The 27971-nt window shown below is 35.5% G+C and overlaps 1 protein-coding gene across 1 annotated transcript; it reads right to left on the bottom strand.

Moving 5' to 3' along the window:
* Positions 1–2555: 2555 nt before the first annotated feature.
* UGT2B15 (UDP glucuronosyltransferase family 2 member B15) lies at positions 2556–27806 on the bottom strand (the record flags this gene model as incomplete). Its single annotated transcript, NM_001172142.1, is given in 6 exon segments — positions 2556–2859; positions 11554–11773; positions 12711–12798; positions 22354–22485; positions 25201–25349; positions 27077–27806. Coding segments are annotated over 6 exon segments (1593 nt in total). The 3' UTR covers positions 2556–2579.
* Positions 27807–27971: the final 165 nt, after the last annotated feature.

Here is a 27971-nt window from a genome sequence, read left to right on the forward strand (position 1 = left end):
TGAAGAATGTTTTCCAACTTGGTTCCATTTTCCACATCACTTTCAGGTAAAACAATCACTCCTTATTTCATTAAGTTGACCTTCAATCTCTGACATCTTTTCTTCTGCTTAATCAGTCCAGCTATTGCTACTTCTGTATGCTTCACGAAGTTCTGGTGCTGGGTTTTTTAGCTTCATCAGGTCATTAATGTTCTTCTCTAAACTGGTTATTGTAGTTAGCAGTTCCTGTAACTTTTTATCAAGGTTCTTAGCTTCCTTGCATTGGGTTAGAACATGAGTTCCCCTCTAGTTCAGAGGAGTTTGCTAATATCCACCTTCTGAAGCCTACTTCTGTTAACAAACTCCTTCTCCATCCAGTTTTGTGCCCTTGCTGGAAAGGAGTTGCAATTATTTTGAGGAGAAGAGGCATTCTGGTTTTTGGAATTTTTTGCATTTTTATGCTAGTTTTTCCTCATCTTCCTAGATTTATCTACTTTTGATCTTTGAGGGTGATGACCGTTGGATGGGGTTTTGGGGGGGGGTCTTTTATGTTGATGTTATTACTTTCTGTTTGTTAGTTGTTCTCCTAACAGTCAGGCCCCTCTTCTGTAGGTCTCCTGCAGTTTGCTGGAGGTCCACTCCAGACCCTGTTTGCCAGGGTATCACCAGTAGAGAGGCTGTGGAACAGCAAAGATTGCTGCTTGCTCCTTCCTCTGGAAAACTTGTCCTGTGTGGGTGGGGGGAGGGCCTGATGCCAACTGGAGCTCTCCTGTATGAGGTGTCTGTCAACCCTTGCTGGAAGTTCTCTCCCAGTCAGGAGGCATGGGGTTCAGGGACCCACTTGAGGAGGCAGTCTGTCCCTTAGCAGAGCTCAAGCACTCTGCTGGGAGAATACTTCTTGTCAGGATCCACTGTTCTCTTCAAAGCTGGCAGACAGGAAGGCTTAAACGTGCTGAAGCTTTGCCCACAGCTGCTCCTTCCCCCAGGTGCTCTGTCCCAGGGAGATGGGAGTTTTATCTATAAGTCCCTGACTGGTGCTGCTGCCTTTCTTTCAGAGATGCCTTGCCCAGTGGGGAGGAATTTAGAGAGGTAGTCTGGCCACAGCTGCTTTGCTACGCTGTGGTGAATTCTGCCCAGTACGAATTTCCTGGTGTCCTTAGCACTGTGAGTGGAAAACCACTTACTCAAGCCTCAGTAATGACCCCTCCCCTCACCAAGCTTGACTGTCCCAGGTTGACTTCAGATTGCTGTGCTGGCAGCGAGAATTTCAAGCTAGTGGTTCCTAGTGTGTTGGACTCCATGGGAGTGGGACCTACTAAGAGACACCACTTGGATCCCTGGCTTCAGCCCCCTTTCCGGGGCAGTGAATGGTTCTGTCTCACTTGGGTTCCAGGCACCAGTGGGGTACAAAACAAACAAACAAAACAACAACAACAGCAAGAAAACCCCTGTAGCTAGCTTGGTGTCTGCCCAAACAGCTGCCCAGTTTGGTGCTTGCAACCCAGGGCCCTGGTAGTGTTGGCAGAACAGGGAATATCCTGCTCTGTGGATTACAAAAACCACGGGGAAAGCATAATATCTGGGCTGGATAATACAGTCCCTCATGGCTTCCCTTGGCTATGGGAGGAAGATCCCTGGCAATGCAGAAACACCCTGCCTTCTGCACTGGTCCCACTGAGAGCTGCAGACAGGAGCTGTTCCTATTCAACCATCTTGCCAGATCTCCATCTTCTGGAAGTTTTACTGTTTTCAGTCTTATGTTGCCATCTTTCATCCATTTTGAGTTGATTTTTGTGTATGATAAAAAATAAGGGTTCAATTTTTTTATTTTGCTTGTGGACATCTGGTTTTCTCAGCACTAGTTTTTGAAGAAAGTCATCTTTCTTCATTGAGTATATTTGAGACTCTTGTTGAAGATCAGTTAGCTGTATATATTCATGGATTTATTTCTAGGTTTTCTAGTTTGTTATGTAAATTTCTATCTATTAATGTGGCATAACATACATGTTAATTTTTGTATGTTAAACTATCTTTCATTCTAGGAATAAATTTGCCATGTCTTTTAGGAAAGAAGTGATGCTAAGTCTGAATACACAGTAAAAGCCAAGCAACACTACTGGTATTGCAATCTCAAAAGAAAGAGTGAGACTTTTTACATAATTTAATTCTTGAAGATTTCATTGGCAAAAGTAAAAACAAAAATTCTGCTCAAAATGAAGCCAAAATGTTCTGAGTATTTGCAAAACAATGTTGATACTATGAGTGGAGTTCTTAATGTTGTTGTGTTCAAATACAATGTTTGAAACATAATGAAGCTCAGTGACTTTTGCATGTAACTTTTGGATTAGAATAACAAATTTCAATATAAGCCCATAAGGTTTTATATTATTGTTATTTTTCATAGTTTAAAAATCATTGACAGAGAATAATTCCAACTAGCACATATTAAATCCCTGGAAAATAAATTTTCACTTAATGGGATAAGTTGTGAAAAGATGTTTTGTCACAGGAAAAAGGAAATCCTCCATTTAAAACCCTCCATGCCGGAATAAAGGAGGAGTCCCATCTTTCAGTCATTCCACTTCAGGCTTTTGATATAACTAATCCCATTTCTTCTTCTTTCCTGGTTTGGCAAGCTTTCGGAAGCAAAACAGGCAACATTTTGTGATGATAAATATCACAGTTGCCACGCAGGCCAGCAGGAATGCTATCACATCCAAAGAGTGGTACTGGATCCAGGTGAGGTTGTGAGCTGCGACCCGAAGGTGCTTGGCTCCTTTGTGGCGCATAACAAACTCAATCCAGAAGACTGCTCGATCCAGGGGCTTCATTGGTTGATCATGATGAATTCTTGATAATTTCATGGCATTCTCTTTATAGCTGAAGGATGAACATAAAGATATCAACATTAAAAGTAAATTTATTGCTTAAGCATATCAAGTCTGTGGACGGTCTTTGAGAAGTGTCATACAAATGATTCAAAGTAAGTGTCATTGAATTGACATAAAATTTGAATGTTTTAATATATGTCATTACAGAAAGTTTGGTTTTTAAATGGGAGTTTTATAATTGACAAATACCTTTACAAATGAAAAATGGAATTTTAGGTGGGAAAGTTAATGTCTTTCTAGAACAGAAAATATTGTGAGCCACTCTAAGTCCTATAAGTAAGAGAGTGCAAATGGAATCTGGGAATGATCATTTTGGTATTTTCATTTTTTTTTTTATTTTTTTGAGACAGGATTTTGCTCCATTACACAGGCTGAGTGCAGTCACATGATCATAGCTCAGTGCAGCCTTACCCTTTTGGTCTCAAGTAATCCTCCACCTCAGCCTTATGAGAAGCTGGGACTACAGCTGCGCACCACCATCCCTGGCTATTTTTTTATTTTTTACTTTTTTAGATATGAGGTCTTGCTGTAGTACCCCTACTGGTCTGGAACTCCTGTGGTCAAGTCATTCTCCTGCCTCTGCCTCCCAAAGTGTTGGCCCTACAGGCATGAACCACTGTGCTCAGCCCATTTTGATATATTTAAAGAGGAATTGTGTCACAACTGGTGAAATGTCTCCTAACTAGTTTCTCAGCTTCTACTCTAATCTTCTGTCTTCTACCATATTTTATTTCTACTAGCCACAGTATTTTCTAAATTAATATCAAATTATGACACTTGCCTGTTAAGATTTCCATCTAGTTTCTTGTTACATTAAGAATAAAATCCAAATCTGTCTTTGGTCTAGAGAACTTACAAAGGCACCTACTTGTCCTAACACTTACCCCTGTACACTGTCTTCTAGAGACAATGGCCTTCTGTTGTTCTTTAAACTCCTGAAGGTGTTCTCACGTTAGCCCCTTTACACCTTTTGTCCCATGTCTCTCTCATTGGGCATTCTTTCTTGCAACTACTTGAGGTTTGCTTCTATTTCTTTTTGAGGTTTCTCTTTAAATGATACCTCTTAGAGAGGCTTCCTGGCCACACTATAGGCATCCATAGGATTTCTCCAGTGTTTCATGCTTATTTTGCTATTTGATTTCTGGAACTTTAAAATATGCTATATATCATCTACAATAAAACTTTGAGTGGGAAATACATAGGATAAATGTATATACACTATGTGACTATCTCAAAATTTTAAGATTATCTTAAACATTATCCCAAAATGAAGACACCAATTTATCACAAACTGCATAGAAGAACTCTCTCCTCCTGGGCCATTTTAGTAACTACTTTTGTCCTCAAATTAAGTATCAACCTGAATTCTAATATCATAGATTGATATTGATTGTTTATATAATTGAATTAAATAATACATATTCATTTCTGTCTTTGTTTAGCAGTTGTTTAATTGCACTGGTGTAAAGTATTCAGTTGATTGACAAAGACCACAGATGATCTCTTCATTTTATGATTAATGGATATTTGTGTGGTTAACGTTTTTTGATCCTACTAATAATTATGGTATTAAGATATATGTATATTTTACTAGGTGTACATATTTATTCATTTTTGTTGGATGTATACTTGGGAGAATAGTTGATGAGAGAATGGCACATTTATAATTAGAATTTTTTGTTGACTGAATTTTAAAAAATATTTTTTATTTTAAAGAATTAGAGATTGTGTTTAGTTTTCAGTTTTTGGATTTATAATTTATTTCTAGTATGACTAGAACATATAATTTTTATGAATTGGAAACTAATACAATTATTTAGCATTTATTTATGTCTCAACATATGCTCAATTCAGGTAACCATCTATTTCTCATAATCTTTTTTTTTTTTTTTTTTTTTTTGAGATAGACTCTCTTTCTGTCACCCAGGCTTGAGTGCAATGGAGCAATCTTGGCTGACTGCAATTTATGTCTCCTGGGTTCAAGTGATTCTCATGCCTCAACCTCCCAAGTATCTGGGACTCTAGGTAATAAGTTTTGTATTATTAGTGGACACAGTATTTCACCCTGTTGGCCAGACTGGTCTCGAACTCCTGACCTCACATGATCCTCCCACCTTGGCCTCCCAAAGTGTTGGGATTACAGGTGTGAGCCACCACACCCGGTCTCCATATACTCTTTTAAAAATATGTATTTTCAGTACACACACACACAACCAGAGAGATATATGGATACATATATACACATATATGTGCAATATATATACAGACACACATATATAAAACATAGGTTACATTTAATTGTATACTTCAAATGTTTTATCTCCTTAAATAAAAGATTTCAAAGATCTTTATTTTGTCTTTTTTTTGGTCTGTTTAAATTTAATGTGAGTACTGGTAGGTTCACTTTTTTGTTTTTTTTTTGAGATGGAGTCTCGCTCTGTCACCAGGCTGGAGTGCAGTGGCACTATCTCAGCTCACTGCAACCTCTGTCTCCTGGGTTCAAGTGATTCTCCTGCCTCAGCCTCCCGAACATCTGGGACTACAGGTGCACATCACCATGTCCAGCTAATTTTTGTATTTTTAGTAGAGATGGAGTTTCACTATGTTGGCCAGGAGTATGGTCTCGATCTCTTGACCTCGTGATCTGCCCTCCTCGGCCTCCCAAAGTGCCGGGATTACAGGTGTGAGCCACCGTACCTGGTCAGTTTGCATTTTTTTAAAACAGTTTTATTTTACTTTAAGTTCCAGGATACATGTGCAGAATGTGTGGGATTGTTACATAGTTATATACATGCCGTGGTGGTTTGCAGCACCTATCAACCTGTCATCTAGATTTTAAGCCCCTCATGAACTAGCTATTTGTACTGATACTCTCACTCCCCTTCCATGCCCCAAATGGCCCCAGTGTGTGTTGTTCTCCTCTTTGAGTCCATGTATTTTCATTGTTCAACTCCCTGTTATGAGTGAGAACATGTGGTGTTTGGTTTTCTGTTCCGTGTTATTTGCTGAGGATAATGGCTTTGAGTTGCATCCATGTCCCTGCAACAGACATGATCTCATTCCTTTTTATGGCACATAGTATTCCATAGTGTACATGTATCACGTTTAATTTTTTGAAATGTTTTTATTATACTTTAAGTTCTAGGGTACATGTGCAAAGTGTGCAGGTTTGTTACATATGTATTCAACTTCCATGTTGGTGTGCTGCACCCATTAACTCGTCATTTACATTAGGTATATCTCTTAATGCTATCCCTATTCCCTCCCCCCACCACACAAAAGGCCCCAGTGTGTGATGTTCCCCTTCCTGTATCCAAGTGTTCTCATTGTTCAGTTCTCACCTATGAGTGAGAACATACAGTGTTTGGTTTTCTGTTCTTGTGATAGTTTGCTGAGAATGATGGTTTCCAGCTGCATCCATGTCCCTACAAAGGACATGAACTCATCCTTTTTTTATGGCTGCATAGGATTCCATGGTGTGTATGTGCCACATTTTCTTAATCCAGTCTGTCGTTGATGGACATTTGGGTTGGTTCCAAGTCTTTGCTATTGTGAATAGTGCCACAATAAACATATGTGTGCTTGTGCCTTTATAGCAGCATGATTTATAACCCTTTGGGTATATACCCAGTAATGAGATGGCTGGGTCAAATGGTATTTCAGTTCTAGATCCTTGAGGAATCGCCACCCTGTCTTTCACAATGGTTGAACTAGTTTACAGTCCCACCAACAGTGTAAAAGTGTTCCTATTTCTCCACATCCTCTCCAGTACCTGTTGTTTCCTGACTTTTTAATGATCGTCATTCTAACTGGTGTGAGATGGTATCTCATTGTGGTTTTGATTTGCATTTCTCCGATGGTGAGTGATGATGAGCATTTTTTTCATGTGTCTGTTGGCTGCATAAATGTCTTCTTTTGAGAAGTGTCTGTTCATATCCTTCAACCACTTTTTGATGGGGTTGTTTTTTTCTTGTAAATTTGTTTGAGGTCTTTGTAGTTTCTGGACATTAGTCCTTTGTCAGATGAGTAGATTGCAAAAATTTTCTCCCATTCTGTAGGTTGGCTGTTCACTCTGATGGTAGTTTCTTTTGCTGTGCAGAAGCTCTTTAGTTTAATTAGATCCCATTTGTCAATTTTGGCTTTTGTTGCCATTGCTTTTGTTGTTTTAGACATGAAGTCCTTGCCCATGCCTATGTCCTGAAAGGTTTTGCCTAGCTTTTCTTCTAGGGTTTTTATGACTTTAGGTCTAACATTTAAGTCTCTAATCCATCTTGAATTGATTTTCATATAAGGTGTAAGGAAAGGATCCAGTTTCAGCTTTCTACATATGGCTAGCCAGTTTTCCCAGCACCATTTATAAAATAGGGAATCCTTTCCCCATTGCTTGTTTTTGTCAGGTTTGTCAAACATCAGATGGTTGTGGATGTGTGGTATTATTTCTGAGGGCTCTGTTCTGTTCCATTGGTCTATATTTCTGTTTTGGTACCAGTACGATGCTGTTTTGGTTACTGTAGCCTTATAGTATAGTTTGAAGTCAGGTAGTGTGAGACCTCCAGCTTTGCTCCTTTGGCTTAGGATTGTCTTGGCAATGTGGGCTCTTTTTTGGTTCCATATGAGCTTTAAATAAATTTTTCCAGTTCTGTGAAGAAAGTCATTGGTAGCTTAATGGGGATGGCATTGAATCTATGAATTACCTTGAGCAGTATGGCCATTTTCACAATATTGATTCTTCCTATCCATGAGCATAGAATGTCCTTCCATTTGTTTGTGTCCTCCTTTATTTCATTGAGCAGTGGTTTATAGTTCTCTTTGAAGCAGTCAGTCACATCCATTCTGAGTTGGATTCCTAGGTATTTTATTTTGTTTTTGAAGAAATTGATGTATCACATTTTCTTTTTCTGGTTTAGCATTGATGAGCATTTGGGTTGGTTCTATATCTTTGATATTGTAAACAGTGCTGCAATAGACATACATGTGCATGTGTCTTTATAGTAGAATGATTTATATTCCTTTGGGTATATACCAAGTAATGGGATGGCTAGGTCAAATGGTGTTTCTGGTTGTAGATCTTTGAGGAATTACCACACTGTTTTCCATGATGGGTGAACTAACTTACATTTCCACCAACCATGTAAAAGCTTTCATATTTCTCCCCAGCTTCTCCAGCATCTATTGTTTTTTGACTTTTTAATAATTGCCATTCTGACTGGCTTGAGATTGTATCTCATAGTGGTTTTGATTTGTGTTTCTCTAATGATCAGTGATATTGAGCTTTTTTCATAAGTGTGTTGGCTGCATAAATGTCTTTTTTTGAGAAGTGTCTGTTTAGATCTTTTGTCCACTTTTTGATGGTGTCGTTTGTTTTTTTTTTCTTGTAAATTTGTTTGAGTTTCTTGTAGATTCTGGATATTAGACCTTTGTCAGAGGGAAAGATTGCAAAAATGTTCCCTCATTCAGTAGTTTGTCTGTTCCCTCTGATGATAGTTTATTTTGCTGTGCAGAAGCTCTTTAATTTGATCTCATTTGTCAATTTTGGCTTCTGTTCCAATTCTTTTTGGTGTTTTTATCATGAAATTTTTGCCCATGCCTATATCCTGAATGATATTGCCTAGGTTTTCTTCTAGGGTTTTTATGGTTTTGGGTTTTATATTTAAGTCTTTAATCCATCTTGAGTCAATTTTTGCATAATGTGTAAGGCAGAGGTCTAGTTTCTGTTTTCTGCATATGGCTAGCCGGTTTCCCCAGCACTATTTATTAAATAGGGAATCCTTTCCCCATTTCTTGTTTTGTCAAGTTTGTCAAAGATCAGATGGTTGTAGATGTGTGGCATTATTTCTGAGGACTCTGTTTTGTTCCATTGGCCAATATCTCTGTTTTTGTTCCAGTACTATGCTGGTTTGGTTACTGTAAGGTGTAAAGAAGGTATCCAGTTGCAGTTTTCTTCATATGGCTAGCCAGTTTTCCCAACACCATTTATTAAATAGGGAATCCTTTCCCTAATTACTTGTTTTTTCAGGTTTGTAAAAGATCAGATGGTTGTAGATGTGTAGTGCTATTTCTGAGGCCTCTGTTCTGTTCCATTGGTCTATATATCTGTTTGGTACGAGTACCATACTGTTTTGGTTATGTTCTTGTAGTACAGTTTGAAGTCAGGTAGCATGATGCCTCCAGCTTTGTTCTTTTTGCTTAGGATTGTTTTGGATATACTGGCTCTTTTTTGGATCCATATCAAATTTAAAGTAGTTTTTTTTTTTTTTCTTTTTCTAATTCTGTGAGAAATGTCAATGGTAATTTTATGGAAATAGCTTCGAATATATAAATTACCTTGGGCAGCATGGCCATTTTTACAATATTGATTCTTTTTATCCATGAGGATGGAATGTTTTTCCATTTGTTTGTGTCCTCTCTGAATTCTTTCAACAGTGATTTCTATTTTTCCTTGAAGAGGACCTTCACGTCCTTTGTTAGGCATATTCCCAGGTATTTTATTCTCTCTGTTGCAATTGTTAATGGGAATTTATTCATGATTTGGCTCTCTGCTTGTGTATTATTGGTGCACAGGAATTCCTGTGATTTTTGCATATTGATTTTTGTATCCTGAGGGTTTGCTGAAGTTGCTTATCAGCTTAAGGAATTTTGGAACTGAGATGAAAGGGTTTTCTAAATATAGAATTATGTCATCTGCAAACAGAGACAATTTAACTTCCTCTATTCCTATTTGAATACCCTTTATTTCTTTCTCTTGCCCGATTGCCCTAGTTCACATTTAAATCCACCATCTTATTCTATACACATATTTTATTTTCTAACTTTTTAAAAAAATTATACTTTAAGTTCTAGGGTACATATGCACAATGTGCAGGTTTGTTACATATGTATTCATGTGCCATGTTGATGTGCTGCACCTGTTAACTCATCATTTACATTAGGTATATCTCCTAATGCTATCCCTCGCCCCTCCCCCACCCCATGACAGGCCTCAGTGTATGATGTTCCCCTTCCTGTGTCCAAGTGTTCTTACTGTTCAATTCCCACCTATGAGTGAGAATATATGATGTTTGGTTTTCTGTCATTAACCTGTTTTATGTTTCTTTGCTTTTTAACTGTTTTTGAAGTATTTTAAATCATTTCTCGTCTTACTAATTTTTTGGTAAAGTGTTTTTAATGTATTTCCTTAGCTGGTACCACCTTACATAATAATAATATTTGTAGGACTAGTAGACTCTGAACTGATGGCAGCTGGTCTAGGCATAGCATTTTCCATATTATTTCCTTCGGATTATGGATTTTTAAGTATTACATATTTATTTCATCAATATTAAAACCTTTGTGTTTCAAAAGACATCTTCCAAAAAGTAAAAAAATCTATCTGTCCATAGTGGAAGAAAATATTTGAAAATCATATATTTGATAAGGGATTGTATCTATAAAATATAAATAATTCTTAGGAATCCATAATAAGCTAAATAGACAAATGATGAAATGTTCACAAGATTAAGACAGAAATTTATCTAAGGAATATGTGTGAATGGCCAGTAAGCACATGAAAAGATGGTTAACATCTTCAGCCATAAGGAAATGCAAGTGAAAACTATAATGAGAGACCACTTTATACACACTAGAATGGCTGTAATAGAAAGACAGGTGATAACAAGTGTGGGGAGAGTGTGAAGAAATTAGAGCCCTCATATCCAGCTGGTGGTAATGAAAAATGATGAAAATACTTTGAAAAACAGTTTAGCAGTTCTTCATGAACAACAATTTCCCATACGCCTCAGCAATTCCACTCCTAGTGTCTCCTCAAAAGAAGTAAAAATATATTTTTACACAGAAAATATGTATAACAATGTTCATAAGTGCCAAAATTGGAAAGACCTAAAATGTCTATGACCTGATAAATGGGTAATTTTGGTATAAACATATCAAAGAATATTATATAGAAATAAAAATGAATGAGTTCTGATGCATCCAACAACATAAATAAAACTAAAAATGATTATGCTAAGTGAAATAAATCATTTACAGAACACCATAAATTGTATGATTTCATTTATATAAAATATGTGAAGAGAATAACCTATTGAGAAACAAAGTAAGTTGGTAGTTTTCTAGGACTAGAGGTTTATTGGGAGCAACTTCATGCATTATGAGATCATGTATGAGTTCATAAAAATGTTTCTTTAGGGTTGTGGCTTTGTAACTATGTAAACACACTAAATGTATTTAGATTTTAAATTTTAGTGAATGTTATGCTATGCACATTATAATTCACTATCAAATTTTTTAAAAGAATGGTAATAATAAAAAGAAATTTTTGAGAAAGAATAGATTCATACTTTCAGAAATTTTAGGTATTGAATTGAAATATTTTATCATATTTCTCTAGTTACATTATTTCTTTTTATTGTGTATTCTGTCATTAAAAATACTTAAAATAATTGTCTACATATCTTTAATTATTTTTATTTTATAATTCATTGCAGTCATTGGTGACCCATTAAATCTATGGGGTTGAAATGTAACTTTGAAATAACTGTCTGGTGGAAAATAAGAGCAGATTTTACATTGGTTAAATCACTTCAATCCCTTCAAAATTAGTCTCTTAAAAAAAGGTTAAAACTCATATTCACTGTTGACAAAATAATTTATAAATACCACCTGGTCACAAAATTGTAATACTCACATAGGCTCATTAATGACTGACTTCAATGCATTGAGCAAATCTCTACTTGACATGGTCCTGATGTCCACACTGAGGGCTGCTCCCTTGACTTTCATGTGAACAATGTTATCATGTTGATCTGCAAACAAGGGAATGCCCACCATAGGGATCCCATGGTAGATTGCCTCATAGATGCCATTGGTTCCACCATGAGTTATAAAAGCTTTGGTTTTGGGATGACCTAAAAGTGGACGAATTTTAACAAAAATATTAATTGTAAGTCACAGGAATTCAATAAGAAATGCACAATATAAGGAACTTTAAGCAACAGTATTCCCTAGGTAACATTCTACCCACGAAACTGCATTGAAATTGTTTTCAAATTTCAGAGGAAGCAGCACCTACTTCTGCTGGAAAGGTAAGTGAATGCTACATGAAAAGGTCGTGGTATGTGTGTCTTCACAGTGGAAATACAAATTTAAAAGATTGCCAGGTGAACAAAATGAAAAAGCATATTCTTAACTAAAAAATTTAAATGTGCAAAAAAGAAAAGTATAAGATTGGGTATAAAAGAACATGGTCTCTTAAGTGTTATAAAAATGCAGTCACATTTGTGTATTTAAAAATATTTAAATACCTAAAATATTTAAAATATTTAATTTTTTTTTAAAGGCAGCAGGGTAGTAGGCAGTAGGCTGGAGGTAGTGCTGAGGAAGGACCAGTTACACATCATCATGAAATGTGTCATCACTTTATGATCAAGACTGGTGATTTATTCCCATAGAAAATAGAGGCACTGGTAATAGAAGAGTGTCTGTTATTTTTCAGTGCCTGTTGAAATAACCCTGCAGTAGGGGAAAGAACAGATGTAAAGCTGTAGAAATAGGAGACAGACAGAAAATCCAGGATGTTATTTAAAACCTGTGAGAGGTAATTACACCTGAATAAAGAGATTTTTTTTCTGACTGTAAAAAATGTGAGTGTATGTAATAAAATGCCAACTACTACAGTGTATTCTTTTTATACTAAGACTGGAAAATAAATATAAAGTAGTTAAATTTGATTTTTTTTTTTAGTTTTCTGATAATAAATGTTGAATATGTTTGTTTTATGTTGAACTATTATCACTCTAATTGACTGTTACTAATATATTCAGTATTTGTTCTCCAGAGTCTTACCAAGAAGGTCATTCTGGGGTAACCACTTGTACAGTCGAGTATTGGAGCCTAAAGTATTTGGCTTCTTGCCATCAAATTTCCATAGAACCTGTTAGGGTAAGGAGAATATCTTGTTAAATGAATAGAACTCTAAAAATATAGCATGTGTCAGAATTCTGAAGAGATTAATAATCAATTAACCCATATAAAAGATGAAAAAATAAGAACTGATGTCAAGTAATGAGAACTACTAAAATTTTGAGGTAAGTTGAATAACCACATTTAATGTCTTTACTTTTATAATCAAATTGGTATATAAAGAAATAATGGCATTTCCAACATAATAGCTAGACACATGAGATTGTGAAAGGAAAATAAAATACATCTTGGTGTTCCAAAATCTATGCTAAAGAATAAAGTTAAGCTGCTCAGGGCAAACCTACCTCCCATTCTATTCAAAGTCACCGCTCCATTCACTGAGATAAATGCATATCTAATTGCCTCATTGGAGAGGCTAATCAGAAACTCAGAGGAAGTCAGCCATTTGTCTCTTATCTACCTATGACCTGGAAACCCCTTCCTTGCTTCAAGTTGCTCTGCCTTTGCTTCTAGTTGTCCCCCATTTCTGGACCAAACAACTGTTCATCTTATATGTTGATTGATGTCTTATATATCCCTAAAATGCATAAAACCAAACTGTCACTGCACCACCTTGGACACATGTCATCAGGACTTCCTAAGGCTGTGTCATGGGTGCACATTTTCAACCTTGGCAAAATAAACTTTCTAAATTAACTGAGACCTGTCTCAGATATTCAGGGTTCACATTTTGGTAACCATGAATACATTGTGAGTGGAGGTTCCCTGACCTTTGACAAGTGTCCTATCAGTGCTTGGTACCAGCCTGAGCTAACCTTATGGCTCAAAAAAATAAGAAAATTGACTAAGGTCTGGGAGCAACCCCTCCAGAGAATCCCTGATACCCCAAAATTCAATCAAGATCTAAAATTTATTTTGCTGTAAAACTCCTTTTTTTTTTTTTTTTTTTTTTGGAGTTTTACTTGCTTCCTACAAGAAAGGAACGCTTTCCTGTTTCCATGACAATGGAAGGCAGGTAACTCTATGGAATTTGAGCTGGCTCCCAGGAGGGAGGATGAGTTTGAGGTTTCTTTCCTGCTTCTAGGATGGCAGACGGCAGGTTTAGCCTGAAACCCATCCTTAGGTAAATAGCTGAATTGGGGTTTGTCTGGTTTAATGTTTAACAACTAGCCAGTCTTAATTTCTCCTTAACATTACAGTGCTTAGTGATCACATTTTTGAGAGTATGTTTTTGTACATTCCAGTATTTCTCCCGTCAGATTTGATGAACTTTACCTGACCTGATCAAATCTGAGTGAGAATTCCAAATTGTGGGTAACAAAGCCTGTCTAATTTGGCTAAAATTCTATGCAGATGCAAAACACAAAACAAAACGAAACAAAACAAAACCTAAAAACCATGTGTTTGGTTTCTGTGTTTGCTTCCTGTCTTAAAAAAAAAATGTTCTTTTGTTTACTTTTCTTCCACCCTATACTTCCTTTTGCCTTTTGCCATTTGCAGTACCAAAAATCTAGAGAAGGCTTCTAATGACTTGAACTCTTTTAAAGAATTCAGAACAAAAGCACCACTCACCCCTGTGGGGGTGTTCTGTTTTCTTTGTGGAGTTTCAAGAGTTGTGGGCAGATTTTTGCTGAGGTCCAAAGCTCTGTTTTCCTATGTTGAATGACCTGATCTCTTTGGCTTTGAGATTACCACAGATTACCTGGTACTGTGAGAGGATTTTGCTTTGGTATGTGTAATGGCAGATGAGAGTTACAAAGTAGGGAGTGGTTGAGTACAGTTTACAGGAAGTGGTATTGACCGTTGTTATGTTATTTTTTCCTCCTAGGAAGTTGTTGTTTAGGAATCCTAATTCTAGCTAGGAGATGCATTGTAAAGGGTCTCCTCTATTGTTTTTATTCCCAAAATTAATCTCAATTTGGCTTGTCTGTGTGGATTTGCGTGAGAAACTGAACTGTGGTTTACATAGGCAATTGAGAGACTGAGTTTTCTCAGCTCCAAAGAGAAAGGGCATTTGCTCCTCCCAGTCATATGTCACCCCTAAGTGAATGAGGGCCTTGTGGGAGTGTCCGGGGGTTGACCCCCTATGACATGGAGGGACCCTGCAGAGAAATCCCCAACAAAAATTAACTTTTTAAAAAAAGGCTAGGCCAGGAAACACATACTAGGGTGGATCACCCCATATTTTGAGCCCTCTCAGAGATCATAGACCTCTGGAGAGAGAAAATGAGACATGTAAGAGGGTGGAAACAACTCAGTGGTGACACACTGTGGAGTACTGCCCACAAGAAGCACACATTGATTCACCACACGTAAACCCTAGGCCACAGCTCAGTTCCTCCTTTTAAGAAAAAAAGTGGGAAACAATCTAAGAATGAGGAGAAAGCAAGAAGAATGACCCCCTGATATCTCTTGGTAGGTTTTATGACACCTGTACTTGGCAGAGTTTATGTAAAATGAAGGTAATATGGTCTTTGTGCACATATACATTAAGAACCCTAAAGTTGTCCTGCAAACTATAGAGTTCCTAAATTCTCTCTTTTAAAAAAATTTTCTTTTCTTCTTGCTTTAAATTTGCTTTTATTTTTCTATTAAGATAAAAACCACTGTTTGGATTCAACAGGCTTTTGTCTGCAAGCTGGTGAATTTTTTTTTTATCTCATGGCTAAAGTTCTGAAGTAAAAGCCATAGAATCTTTTGTGTATGTGTGTGTATATGTGTTTGCATATATTTAAAAGGCCATTATACTTTCTATAATTTTATGTTTAATTGGCAAGTAAATCCATTTGATTTTCCTTCTAGCACACCAATTTTTTTCTCTCTGTACCTTATGATGTAAATTTTGTTTTTTGATTTTCACCTGAAGGGTTTCTTTTAATATGCAAATGTAAGACTATTTAGCTTACAACTGCCTATGGTGATCAAGTATTCATACAGATTACCTATTGAAACAGGTTATCAAGAATTTGAAAGTTTAATATGGCAAAAAGTAGTTTTTATATATCTATAAGATGTACTTCTGTTGGCATGCTTAATACATCTATGTATTTATGTGTTTTGTACACAATGTTTTACTACTGAAAATATATAAAAGAGCTCTAATTGGCTTAAGAAAATAAAAGTGCTGGCCGGGCGCGGTGGCTCAAGCCTGTAATCCCAGCACTTTGGGAGGCCGAAACGGGCAGATCACGAGGTCAGGAGATCGAGACCATCCTGGCTGACACGGTGAAACCCCGTCTCTACTAAAAAAATACAAAAAAACTAGCTGGGCGAGGTGGCGGGCGCCTGTAGTCCCAGCTACTCAGGAGGCTGAGGCAGGAGAATGGCATGAACCCGGGAGGCGGAGCTTGCAGTGAGCCAAGATCACGCCACTGCACTCCAGTCTGGGCGGCAGAGTGAGACTCTGACTAAAAAAAAAAAAAAAAAGAAAAAGAAAAGTGCTTGAATTAAATACTTTGCCAGAAAGAAAGACTAGTCAAATGCTTTTTCAAGTTTATGTTACTTAAATGCAATCTTTTATAAATAAGATAATTTTACGATTATATAATACCAGAAATATCTTAAGAACTGCCAGCATACATTTTTGTTTGCATTTATTAATCAAGCAATTTCATACTTATTCTTGCCACATACTTTAAGTTGTCAAAATTTGACATAGGGGTTACAAAACTGTAACCAATCTCAAAGCAGAATGGTCTTTGTCCAATTTTTAATAAATAAGACATTAATAATTGGTTTAATGAAAATAGCTACATATTGAATTAAGTTAGATTATCATAACTTCTAATCTTGCAGCCTTAAGCAATCTAGTCCACAGGCAGTAAGGTTTGTTTTGGGAAAAGACTGTTATCATTTTTTATTTCAAAGCTAAACTATAAACTAAGTTCCTCCCTAAGTTAGTTTGGCCCACATCCAGAAATGAACATGGATAGCTGGGAGGTCAAAAGCAAGATGGAGTTAGTTAGGTCAGATATTTTTCATTGTCTCAGTTATAATTTTGCAATGGCAATTCCATAAATTTAAATGATGAGTATCACAGGTTTCATAAATAATCTAGGTAAATGACTAAATAAAGTAATTAGGTAAATGTGATGGGATAAATACTTGTAGACAAACTCATAATTTAGAATCTAAAGTTATATTAAATTAAATAATAGATATTTCACTGTTTGGGTATTTTTCTTTTGTTTTTTTTTTTTTTTTTTTTGAGACGGAGTCTCGCACTGTTGCCCAGGCTGGAGTGCAGTGGCGCGATCTCGGCTCACTGCAAGCTCCGCCTCCCAGGTTCACGCCATTCTCCTGCCTCAACCTCCTGAGTAGCTGGGACTACAGGCGCCCACCACCACGCCCGGCTAATTTTTTGTATTTTTAGTAGAGACGGGGTTTCACTGTGGTCTCGATCTCCTGACCTTGTGATCCGCCCGCCTCGGCCTCCCAAAGTGCTGGGATTACAGGCGTGAGCCACCGCGCCTGGCCTGTTTGGGTATTTTTCAAAAAAAATTGGTAGGAAAACATTCTTTCTAAAAAATAGTGTGTATTTTTTAAAAAAGGTGAAGAAGTGTTGTCTAAATCAAAGCTTATTTAAAAGTTATATATAAAACAAGGTAAAAAAGGAAACAGGAAATAAGAGAGATGTAAAGAAAATTATAAAAGTAAAAAGCTTTTTTTTTCTTTGTAAAATGCTTGAAGAGAAATAATTTTATATGAGCAAGAATCTTGTATGGTAAATTTAGTTCTAGAATAAAATTATCAGTTGTGTAAGAAAGAAGGATGTTCAGGACAAACCAGAAAGTCCAAGCATATCATGAATGATCTGTGTAAGTCACAATAAGAAGATTTAAAAAACTTTTGTATGATCAAGTTGTCTATAATTAATGGTCTTTCTACAGATTGGGCTTGATGTAAATAAAAGCACTATGACTAAATAATTGGTTAGGATAATAAAATTTTCTTAAGGGATTGATTTACTCTTAAAATATTATAAGAGATTTTATTTTTTTTAAGCCAAAGTTTAACTTTTATTGCATCTCACTGTTTTTGGTTTTCTGTCCCCTTTTGAAGGGCGTGAAATAGTAACACTCTTCTTCAACTCATTTTCAACTGACATAAGGTTTTTTCCTCAAGTTCTGTTTTTTGTGGCATAATGCTAACAGTGTTTTCTAAAAGCTATTCAACTCCTCAAGGTCCAGGGACTATCATAGAAGAGGTGGGTGTGTGAGATTGCAAGAACTGATACTGAGTGATAAAATAAGCTCAGTTTATCTATAAATTAATCATAAACATCAAAGGCACACTAATGCATGACCAACATATGGGCCCCCATGTCAGATTAACAAGGTTTTCTTGAAGAATAAACTGACTTCTTAATAAAGATTATAAAGGTTATGAAAGGCTCAGGAAAGTTGTATCTTATGGTCAATATTATAATTTTATAGATTGTTCATAAAAGTTTGAAAAACAAACTTATTTGACTTCATGCTGTTTTATTAGGGCTTATTGTTTGGAAAATTGAGTCTCCTCTCTCAAAAGATGAAGATTTTTGTCTTTTTTTGAAATCCGTGAGTTACCACTTTAGTCAAATGAATGATTTCTTTTACCTGTGATATCAAGTGTTTTAAACCTTTGATATTTGACAAATTTTCCAAAATCAAATTATAAATTATGTTTTTTTCTGATCTAAGTAATCCTTTAAGTTATTAGTTTCCCTAAAGTCCAAAAATGACATAATTTGGCTTATATGGTCTAAAAATCATATAGGAAACATTGTCAAATATGAAATGGTGTTTGGTCTTTTTGAGCTATATTTATATAAATATGTTGCTGGTATGTCTTCCAAAATTATGGGAAACTTCTATAATTCTGATATGACTTAGTGTGTACATTATCAGTAATAATTATATTTGTTATGTTAAATTAATGTGTGCCACAGAGGTAACAAATTTCCTTGTCCATTATGTCTTTGACCGAGGCTGCCCTAAAATTTTGTCATCCACCGACAATTGTTGTCTCACTTTGGTCCTCTTTAGAAGGTCGTTTTATAATCAGCTATAAAATTCTAACAGGTGCTTTTGAATAAAAGTTTTTATAATTTTGGAGGTTGTGACATTAGAATAGAAGAAAAATTTTCAGGACTCATGGAGAACTAAAATATTCATGAATATCAAGCAGAACAGGAATTAACTTACATGGACTGAACTAATAGAAAACTAAAGTAATCTTTTTGACTTTGCTTAAAACATTGCTGATCCTTTGTTTCGTTTTTTTTTTTTTTTTTCACGCCATTCTCCTGCCTCAACCTCCCAAGTAGCTGGGACTACAGGCGCCGGCCACCTCGCCCGGCTAGTTTTTTGTATTTTTTAGTAGAGACAGGGTTTCACCGTGTTCGCCAGGATGGTCTCGATCTCCTGACCTCGTGATCTGCCCGTCTCGGCCTCCCAAAGTGCTTTCTTTGTTTTTAGAGTCAGCAAGGAATCTTTTTTTTGAGCTATTAACAGCTTTTAGCAATTTAATATACTCCTATGAACAAAATTTAGAACATATTTGCTTCCCTCTACCTGATTTCTTCAGAATTTGGAAACTATTTGTGAGTATTCTTACTTTTGTCAATACAGTTATTTGCGTAAGTGCAATAATTATCTATTTTCATCTATTTTCATTTATAACAAAACACAATTGGAGAAACTGGTTATTTTACCAAGGCTTTCACTGGAATGGTGTGCTTTCCTTTAGGGAATCAAACTTGACTTATGGAGCCAACAAAAGCCTCTTGGGAAAACTGGCCTCATACCTTCATCTATAAGGGTTCCTTACCTGTGGTAAGCAAAGAATGTAACTTTCTGACAGGCCCAGGAGCTTCAAGTTTATTTTGAAACCCCAAGAGTATAGGAATTCACCCAACCCATAGGTATTTGATGGTACAAATCTATGGCTTGCCTCAGCTTTAAAAAAGTCCTATCTGGGATTCTTTCTATAAGACAAAGTTCCATCAAAGCCACGTTAAAAGCCTATGTAAATAAAAAAATTATTCTTCCTCCTCTGTATACAAATAATCAGCCCAAGTATAATAAAGCAAATCAGTTCTACCATGGTTTGTCTTTAGTCTTTAGTCAAATTGGGAAACTGAAGAGAGAAAAATTATGTTTCAAAAATTACAGTACACCTGTTGTTAGATTCTAGTCTTGCCTAATGTTTTTTTCAATTTTTAATACAGAATTGTCTACAGTTTGGACTGAATTCTAATTTTTCATGGCTACAAGTCTTCAAGATAGTGTCTTCAGATTTTTTTCCTCCCCCTCTCACCATCTTTCCTAATTTGGAGTCACTGTAAACTAAGCCATGCTTTCATAAAGCCCTACAAATTAAGCTAGACAACTTAAACTTCAGAAGAAAATGACAGCAACCAATTTACATATATAATCCACTTTCATACCTGCCTACTGATTTATGGGCTTCAGAGTAATGTGGCCTATATTAATTTTATAGAATTTTTCTTCTGTTTGTTTTTGTTTTTCTCCCTTCCTTCCTTTATTTTGTCTTCATAGGACATGAGACTTCACAACCTACTAAAAATGAACTTTCCTAATAACTCAGGACCTGCTTGTCTAGGAATAAGTCATCCTTGCCATTAGACATCAGATGAAAATCTTACTTCAGAGACTTATTTTCTTCTAAAATGCTTTCTCTAAAAGATTTTTTTTTTAAAAAAGGGGAGAAATATAAAAAGAAAATAAGCCTTGGGGCCCCTGAGTCACTAAGCTAATCACTGCCTCCCATTCTATTCAAAGTCATCCCTCTGCTCACTGAGATAAATGCATATCTGATTGCCTCCTTTGGAAAGGCTAATCAGAAACTCAAAGGAATTCCTCCTCCCTGCTTTAAGTTGGCAAAATAAACTTTCTAAATTTACTGAGACCTGTCTCAGATATTTGGGGTTCACAAGATTATCAACGAAATATTCAAATATTTAAGAATTTTTAGACAGTCTTAATTCTAGTAAAAAAAGTAGCAAATTAGTAATAATCTATACCTTTATTTTACATACTTTATACTAGCTGTAATCTTCCAAATTTAATATAAATTTATTAATTTTGAGTGATATGAGAAGAATTTACTTATATCCACTTTTCTACTAATCATAAGTTATTTTATAAATTTGACGTCGTTGATTACAAAAGACTAAATCTTTAAACTGAGCCTATGGTGAGAAATAAATCAATGCTACATATGTAGTATGTGTAATTTCTTTTAATTTGCTAATTATCAAGTGCTACTTTCAAGAAAAATTTCAATTGGCAGCATTTTACACAAATTCAGACTATTATCAGTATTGCTACTTTTGTAAATGCTAACAGTGTAGGAAAAAGGAGCCCATTGATAATTCGTGATTAACAATACCGACGCTGAAAATGTATAAAATTGTATTCTGTTACATTTAGCTTAACGGATCATTCACACTTAGATTATGCCCTGCATAATATCGATGGCACTGATATATTATCAGCTATAGCCAGTCATTACCGTGACTAGTACCAAACTAAGGTACTGATTTCAGAATTCCCAAGCAGTCTTTATAAACTGGAGTAGAATTTACAAATGTTGACCTTGTATTTGATATGGGAGTGTTAAAATAACTGTGTTTTCAGCAAAAACTTCCATAGGTCATTCAGAGAGGGCTATGTGAGATAAGAAACTAAAGCGTAAATTGAAAATATACAAAGATTGCAGGTATATCCTATAGATTAGAAAATAAGTTCCTACCATGTTTATTTATATTTCCTGCTCCTTCCTCAATCTGGAGAAGGCACCAATCTGATTCTTAGAGCATAGTCTTTGTTAGGCCCATTTAATAATGCACACAGTCTCCCCTAAAAGCAGGATTCTATCTCCATTCTTTCCATTACATTTTTCTGCTTAAGACATTAGCAGCACCCAAGCCAGCAGATCAGACAAGTTTTTCTTTTTCTCTAAATCTACTTGGCTAGATGGGTACCTCCAGAGTAGTGGTTTGTCTGACTAGGACATTCTTTCACTGAGTGGCACCCTGAACAGAACACTAAATAGACATATTCCAATGCATGGGAAGTAAAAGCAGCCAGATTGCTTGGTAAACCGAAGATGTATGATGCATTTCAAACTTTTTTCAATACCTGCTTATTGTTATTGTGATCTAGAGTAGCTTATTAAAATGTAACTGCTTTTTGATAATATCTACAGTATATACAGTACCATCTAAAATCCTGTAAACCAGAGGGAGCAAATAACAGGGCAGAATTTAGTGATTTCTATGTACATGCTTACAATACCATGATAATACCAAACTTCACTAGCACCTCTTAAATGTATTTCCTTCTGATCACAATATTAATGCCAACATTATTATCAACCAAAAATCCCTCTCTTTATGATTTTAAGATCTTCCATATATGTTTTTGCTTTGAACAGACGTCTGAGATAATTAGAACTATCATAGCAGTTAAATTTTCAGGCAGAAGATTTCTGTAATAGACTCTTGAAGAGTTAACAGATTCATTTAGGAGCCACCCACAATTAAGGCACTTTATCTAACCTTTTGAGGGATCTGGGCAAGGGCTGATGCAATCATGTTGGCCCTTTCTTCTGACATGTTACTGATCATCGACCCCAGAGAAAATACCACAACACCATTTTCTCCAGAGCTCTGGACAAACTCTTCCATTTCCTGTGAAGAAAGAATTTGTTCTATCAGAAAAGAGCAACAGCACAGAAAACACTATTGACAGGATTGTTACAAACATCTAAGAGAGAAAGTCAGAAGCTATTGGAGTAATTTTTTTAAACTGACCCAATCATCCAGTTTCTTTGAAAGATGTCTAATATAACATATATGGAATCTTTTATGCAAATTTGTGTAAATATGTTTGCATATGCATGTATGTATGTGTGTGTAGGGAAGAATGAAACAAAGCTATGACACTGCAGTAGGAGGAGATAATGCTAGAAAATATTACACCCAGACTCTTTATTTATAATATTATAATTACTAACATAGGTTATTGGAAGGTGGCTTTACTTGGCTTTAATTTTTTTTTTTTTTTTTTGGTAGTTCTACTAAATCTCTTGTGTTTATTTGGTACAGTTTTATTTTATTTTATTTTTTCTGTTCAGTTCTTTTAGTTAGGAGTCATTGGAGCCATTACATGACTATGAGCAATGAGGAAAAGTTAGTTACAATAAGAATTATTTTATATCTACATTTCTTTAGCTTCTTTAGCTCTCTAACCCTTAATATTTCACTTAAAGTTAGAGTTTCCTAGACTTACCCTACTACCGCTCACTACCCCTGACCCCCCCCCAACAAAAAAACCTTAGAAGCTGAAGTATAAGAATCACTGACATTCAGCAGTCTGGTATTGTGGTTTGGAATTTCTGGGAAATAGTTCTGAGAATTCCATTTATAATGCAGTATTATATACTATATAGTTACATAATTGAGTGATTTTATTTCTCAGGTCATTGTTTAGGTATAACTCTGACATCTTTTGTCCTGATATTACACTGTGAAATTGATGTGCTGATTGGTAACTGAATGTGAGGGACCCTCATCATCACTTTGCTGTGTCTCACAGGGAGCAGTTGCATCACAGTGGGAGAGGTCACCAGGCCTTTCTCCAGTGGAGACCTACTCACCCTGTAGAGTAGCTCCCTCACACTATATGAAGCTCCTGGTGAATATGTGTTTGCTTAGAAATGATTGAGAATTATTCTGACTTATGCTTCCTGATGTGCTCCTGTTTTTAAACTTAAACCCATTCTAATTCCACATCACTCAGTGTATTCTCTCTCTCTCTCTCTCACACACACACACACACACACAAAAAAAAAGAGAGAGAGAGAAAGAGGAAAAGAAATGTAGACCCATACATTTCCTGGATATCATATCAAAATTGTATACCCATCTTTTTGTTGCTGTTGTCCCTTTTGTTCTAAATTCTTTTTTTCTCAGTAAAATAATGACCAACCCCTTCTATCATAACAAATACACTTTCTGGTCCTAATCATTGGGGTAAATTTTTTTATAAAACTGTTTACAAATAAAAAAAAGAAATTTTAAAGTATGTCAGTGCAGACCAAATACTGGTATTTTTGAAAAATGTAATTTAACTTTATGACATCTTTTTTTTTTTTTTTTTTTTTTTTGAGATGGAGTCTTGCTCTGTCATCCAAGCTGGAGTGCAATGATGCAATCTTGGCTCACTACAACCTCTGCCTTCTGGGTTCAAGTAATTCTCCTGCTTCATCTTCCTGAGTAGCTGGGATTAAAGACACCTACCACCACAACTGGCTAATTTTTCTGTCTTTAGTAGAGGCATGTTTCACCATCTTGGCCAGGCTGGTCTTGAACTCCTGACCTTGTGATCCAGCCACCTTGGCCTCCCAAAGTGCTGGGATTACAGGCGTAAGCCACTGCACCAAGCCTGACATCAGTTTTAATTGGAGAGTCAGTGTATGGCTATTAGAGATAATTCACTAGGCATCCAGGAACTCAGTGTAATTGCAGTTGCCTGTAGCCACATTTAATGTAACTTGAGTTCAATGTTTTGTCTCATTCACTGCAAAAGCCTTCTTCATCCACCCAGTATTGAAATAATAAAGTATCTGTTTATAGACAGATTAGCACTGATCTCATTCTGTGATGTCTTTAGGAAAGTAATGGTAAAAGAAGATCAATGTAAGTAGTCTTGTAAAAGTGTGAAAATTTAGAAAAAGAAAATAATTTTACCCATATCTCTGTCTAGAGATATCACCAACTTAAAATGAGTACCATTTCATTATAGTTTTAATTCTATTTATATAACTCAATGTACATACATGATGCTTATTTAGAAAATTTTAATCTCATTGCATATGCCTTTTCATCTTACAAAAAATTGTGATCTTGTTCTACTCATCATTTTGTTTCTTAGTTTCCAACTATACCTGTACTATGGTTGACAGTGTAAATAAACATTTTTTTGAAAGAAGGATTGTGATGGCATGGCATGCACATTGTGTAAGTTTTTAACCATTTCTTAATATAAGATATTTGAATTATTTCCAGAGATTTTTAAGTGAATATTTGCTACTAATATTCAATCTTACCATCATGATTTATTCTCTGTACAGTTTCATGTGAATATATTATAAAGGAAATGCCTATAAGCATTTTTAACCAACCCTTTTTTCAAAATCTCCCTAGTAATCCTCTTCAGTCTTTAATGATAATAACATTCACATACTTGTGATAGTGTAGAGATATATAATTTTCTAATGGCCAGTCCTTTTTTTTTTGGCCTCCCATATTCCCCCTCACTCTGAGTTAAACACTCTGAATGAAAAATATCCTGCCATTCCTTCTGAAAATGTCAAGCAAACAAATCAAACAGGAATACATTACCTTAGGCAGGGGTTTGGCTGGTTTACAGTGAAGTCCTCCAACAAAATCAACATTTGGTAAGAATGGGCGAGGAAATTCAAAATCCCAATAGGTTCGAATGAGCCACATTTCAGCTTTCCTCATTGTCTCAAATAATGTAGTGGGTCTTCCTAATGGAAAAAACAAAACAAAACAAAAGGTAGCTAACACAAGAATTGTTATTTGAATATGCAGGTATTTTCCTGAAAGGACTTGGAATGACACACCAAAAGATATATAAAATGTCTGTGCATTGATAAAATATATATCCATACATTTATATATAGTCATAATTTAATTTTTATGTATTACATATGTTGCTCGTATGTATATATAAGGAAGGCAAAGTATTCAGAGATCTGTAAGAAGATCTCTGAATCTTCTTACATCTTTAATGTAACATCAATATATTTTACATCTTTAATGTAACATCAGTATATTCACAATCATAAATAATTATTAAAATAAGTCATTAATATGGTTTGGCTGTCCCCACACAAATATCCTCTCATCTTGAATTATAATCCCCAAATTCCCATGTGTCCAGGGAGGGACCAAATGGCAGCTGATGGGATAATGGGGTGAATTCCTCCATGTTGTTTTCATGATATTGAATGAGTTCTCATGATATCTGATAGTTTTATAAGTGTCTGGCATTTCCCCTGCTTGCACCTCTCTCTCTTGCCGCTAAGTGAGAAGATCCAAGCTTGCTTCCCCTTAGCCTTTTGCCATGATTCTCACTTTCCTGAGGCATCCCAGCCATGTGGAACCATGAATCTATTAAACTTCTTTTCTTTATAAATTACCCAGTCTCAGGTATTTCTTTATAGCACTGTGAGAATGGACTAATGTAGCCACTATGAACTTAAATACACATTTGTCTTCTCTCTGAAGCTGCAATAGTAACAAATATACATTTAGATAACTCTTTCAGTTCCACAATTAATTCATCTTACCCATGAAAACAGCTTTCCAGGAAGTACTCTAGTCTCTACAATTTATTAAGCTAGTTCCTTGATCCTTGGTTCACCAAGTAAACCATGAGATTTTTTAGAGTAACACTGAAATCTTCATACTACTACATCTTGGTTTATCTTAAGATCTTACTATAAATAGATTTTAAAAATAAATATATTTACAAATGAGAACTAAAAATTTTTCAGAATTTATCGACACAGAGATATGTGCTCTTCCTTAACTTGGCCTATATTTTGTTTGATGGAGAGATGCAGTTTAATAAAATACAGATTGAAACTTAGATGTTCGCTTTCAACAAGATTTCAGTTTTTGAAAGAAGTAATTGTCAAGCTGTTAGTGAAGGAATGTATAAACATTAGAAATCTCAAGTTTTAGGCTTCTGTTTCTGGAGTAGAGTCACTATATTTCTCAACTGTGAAGGAATTCTTGTTATGTGAAAAAATTTTAATTTCTAAATGAGAAAACTGAGGTACTCAAAGAGAAACAAATTCCTCAATCCTACATTGCTAATTTTTCTAGAAATATGTGTAAATACTAAATTTATATGTCTGCCTTTGTGAAGATTTTTTTGAGGTATCTATTGACTTTTTTTAAAGATGAAAAAATGTATAGCAAAATGATATGTGATGAAATCATAAGCGCTTTACATTGAAGGTTTATGATTCTTTGGGCGTCCTGTAGTAGTGATGGTCCCAGGGTTCTAATTGATTCTATAAGGTCAACATTCTATAATATTTTTGAGATTGATAGATCATCTTACATTTGCAATTTGTAATTTCCCTTAAAAACACTATCTTCTGATATAGTATTTGTATAAGCTCACCTTCAAAGGCACAGAAAAGTTAGGACTTAATAAGCACTAATTGGACACATGACTTACCTAGAACTTCACTGTAAAACTGGTCCCACTTCTTTATATCATGTATTTGAAACCAAAAGTCAAAATAAAGCTTCTGTATCATATTTTTTATCCTTTCTGTGAAAGTCATTTGATCACTTAATTCTGACATAACAACAGGTACATAGGAAGGAGGGAACAGAAATCCTCCACCATTCTTCTCAAATGTGTAGCCAACAGTGAAGCGGAGGCTGTACACAAAGGGTATGTTAAATAGCTCAGCCAGTAGCTCCCCACAGGGATTAAGGGCATCTGCCAGAATGACATCAAACTTTGTCTCTTTTAGTTTTGTCATAAGTTTCTTGTTCAAAACTGCATCTTTACAGAGCTTTTCACTATAGTAATAATATTCCCAACACAATTCTTGTAGTTTTGAAAAATATGACAAAAATGTACTGTTTGAAATACTGTATGTCCAAATATCGAGCAGTTTCATAAGAGAATCTTCCATATCATTTTTAGTTAAAGATGTAGGATAAACTTCAAATTTAATAGCAGATGATTTACTGTCATTGACAAAAGTAGAAGCCGAGGATGTCAACACAGTCACCTCATGACCTCTCCGAACAAGCTCTTCCAGGATTGTCTTCATATTTATCCAATGGCTGTATTCTGTGGGCCACACCAGCACCTTTCCACAACTCCCAGAGCTAAAATAATAACTGAGTTGTAACAGCAGAAAGACTGACGTCCATTTCAGAGACATCCTGGTCTCATGCAATCCTTCTTTTCCAGTTGCTGTTTCTTTCTGTCATTTCTCATACTTAAATCTGAGGATAAATCAATCAAGTTAAAATATAACTGCTAAAGTTAAAAATAAACACATAATATTAACAGTCTGAATAGGTGCATGCCAAGGAGACAAACAAAAGATAGA

The sequence above is a fragment of the Papio anubis genome, chromosome 3 (assembly GCF_008728515.1).
Source record: "Papio anubis isolate 15944 chromosome 3, Panubis1.0, whole genome shotgun sequence".
Lineage (NCBI taxonomy): Eukaryota > Metazoa > Chordata > Mammalia > Primates > Cercopithecidae > Papio > Papio anubis.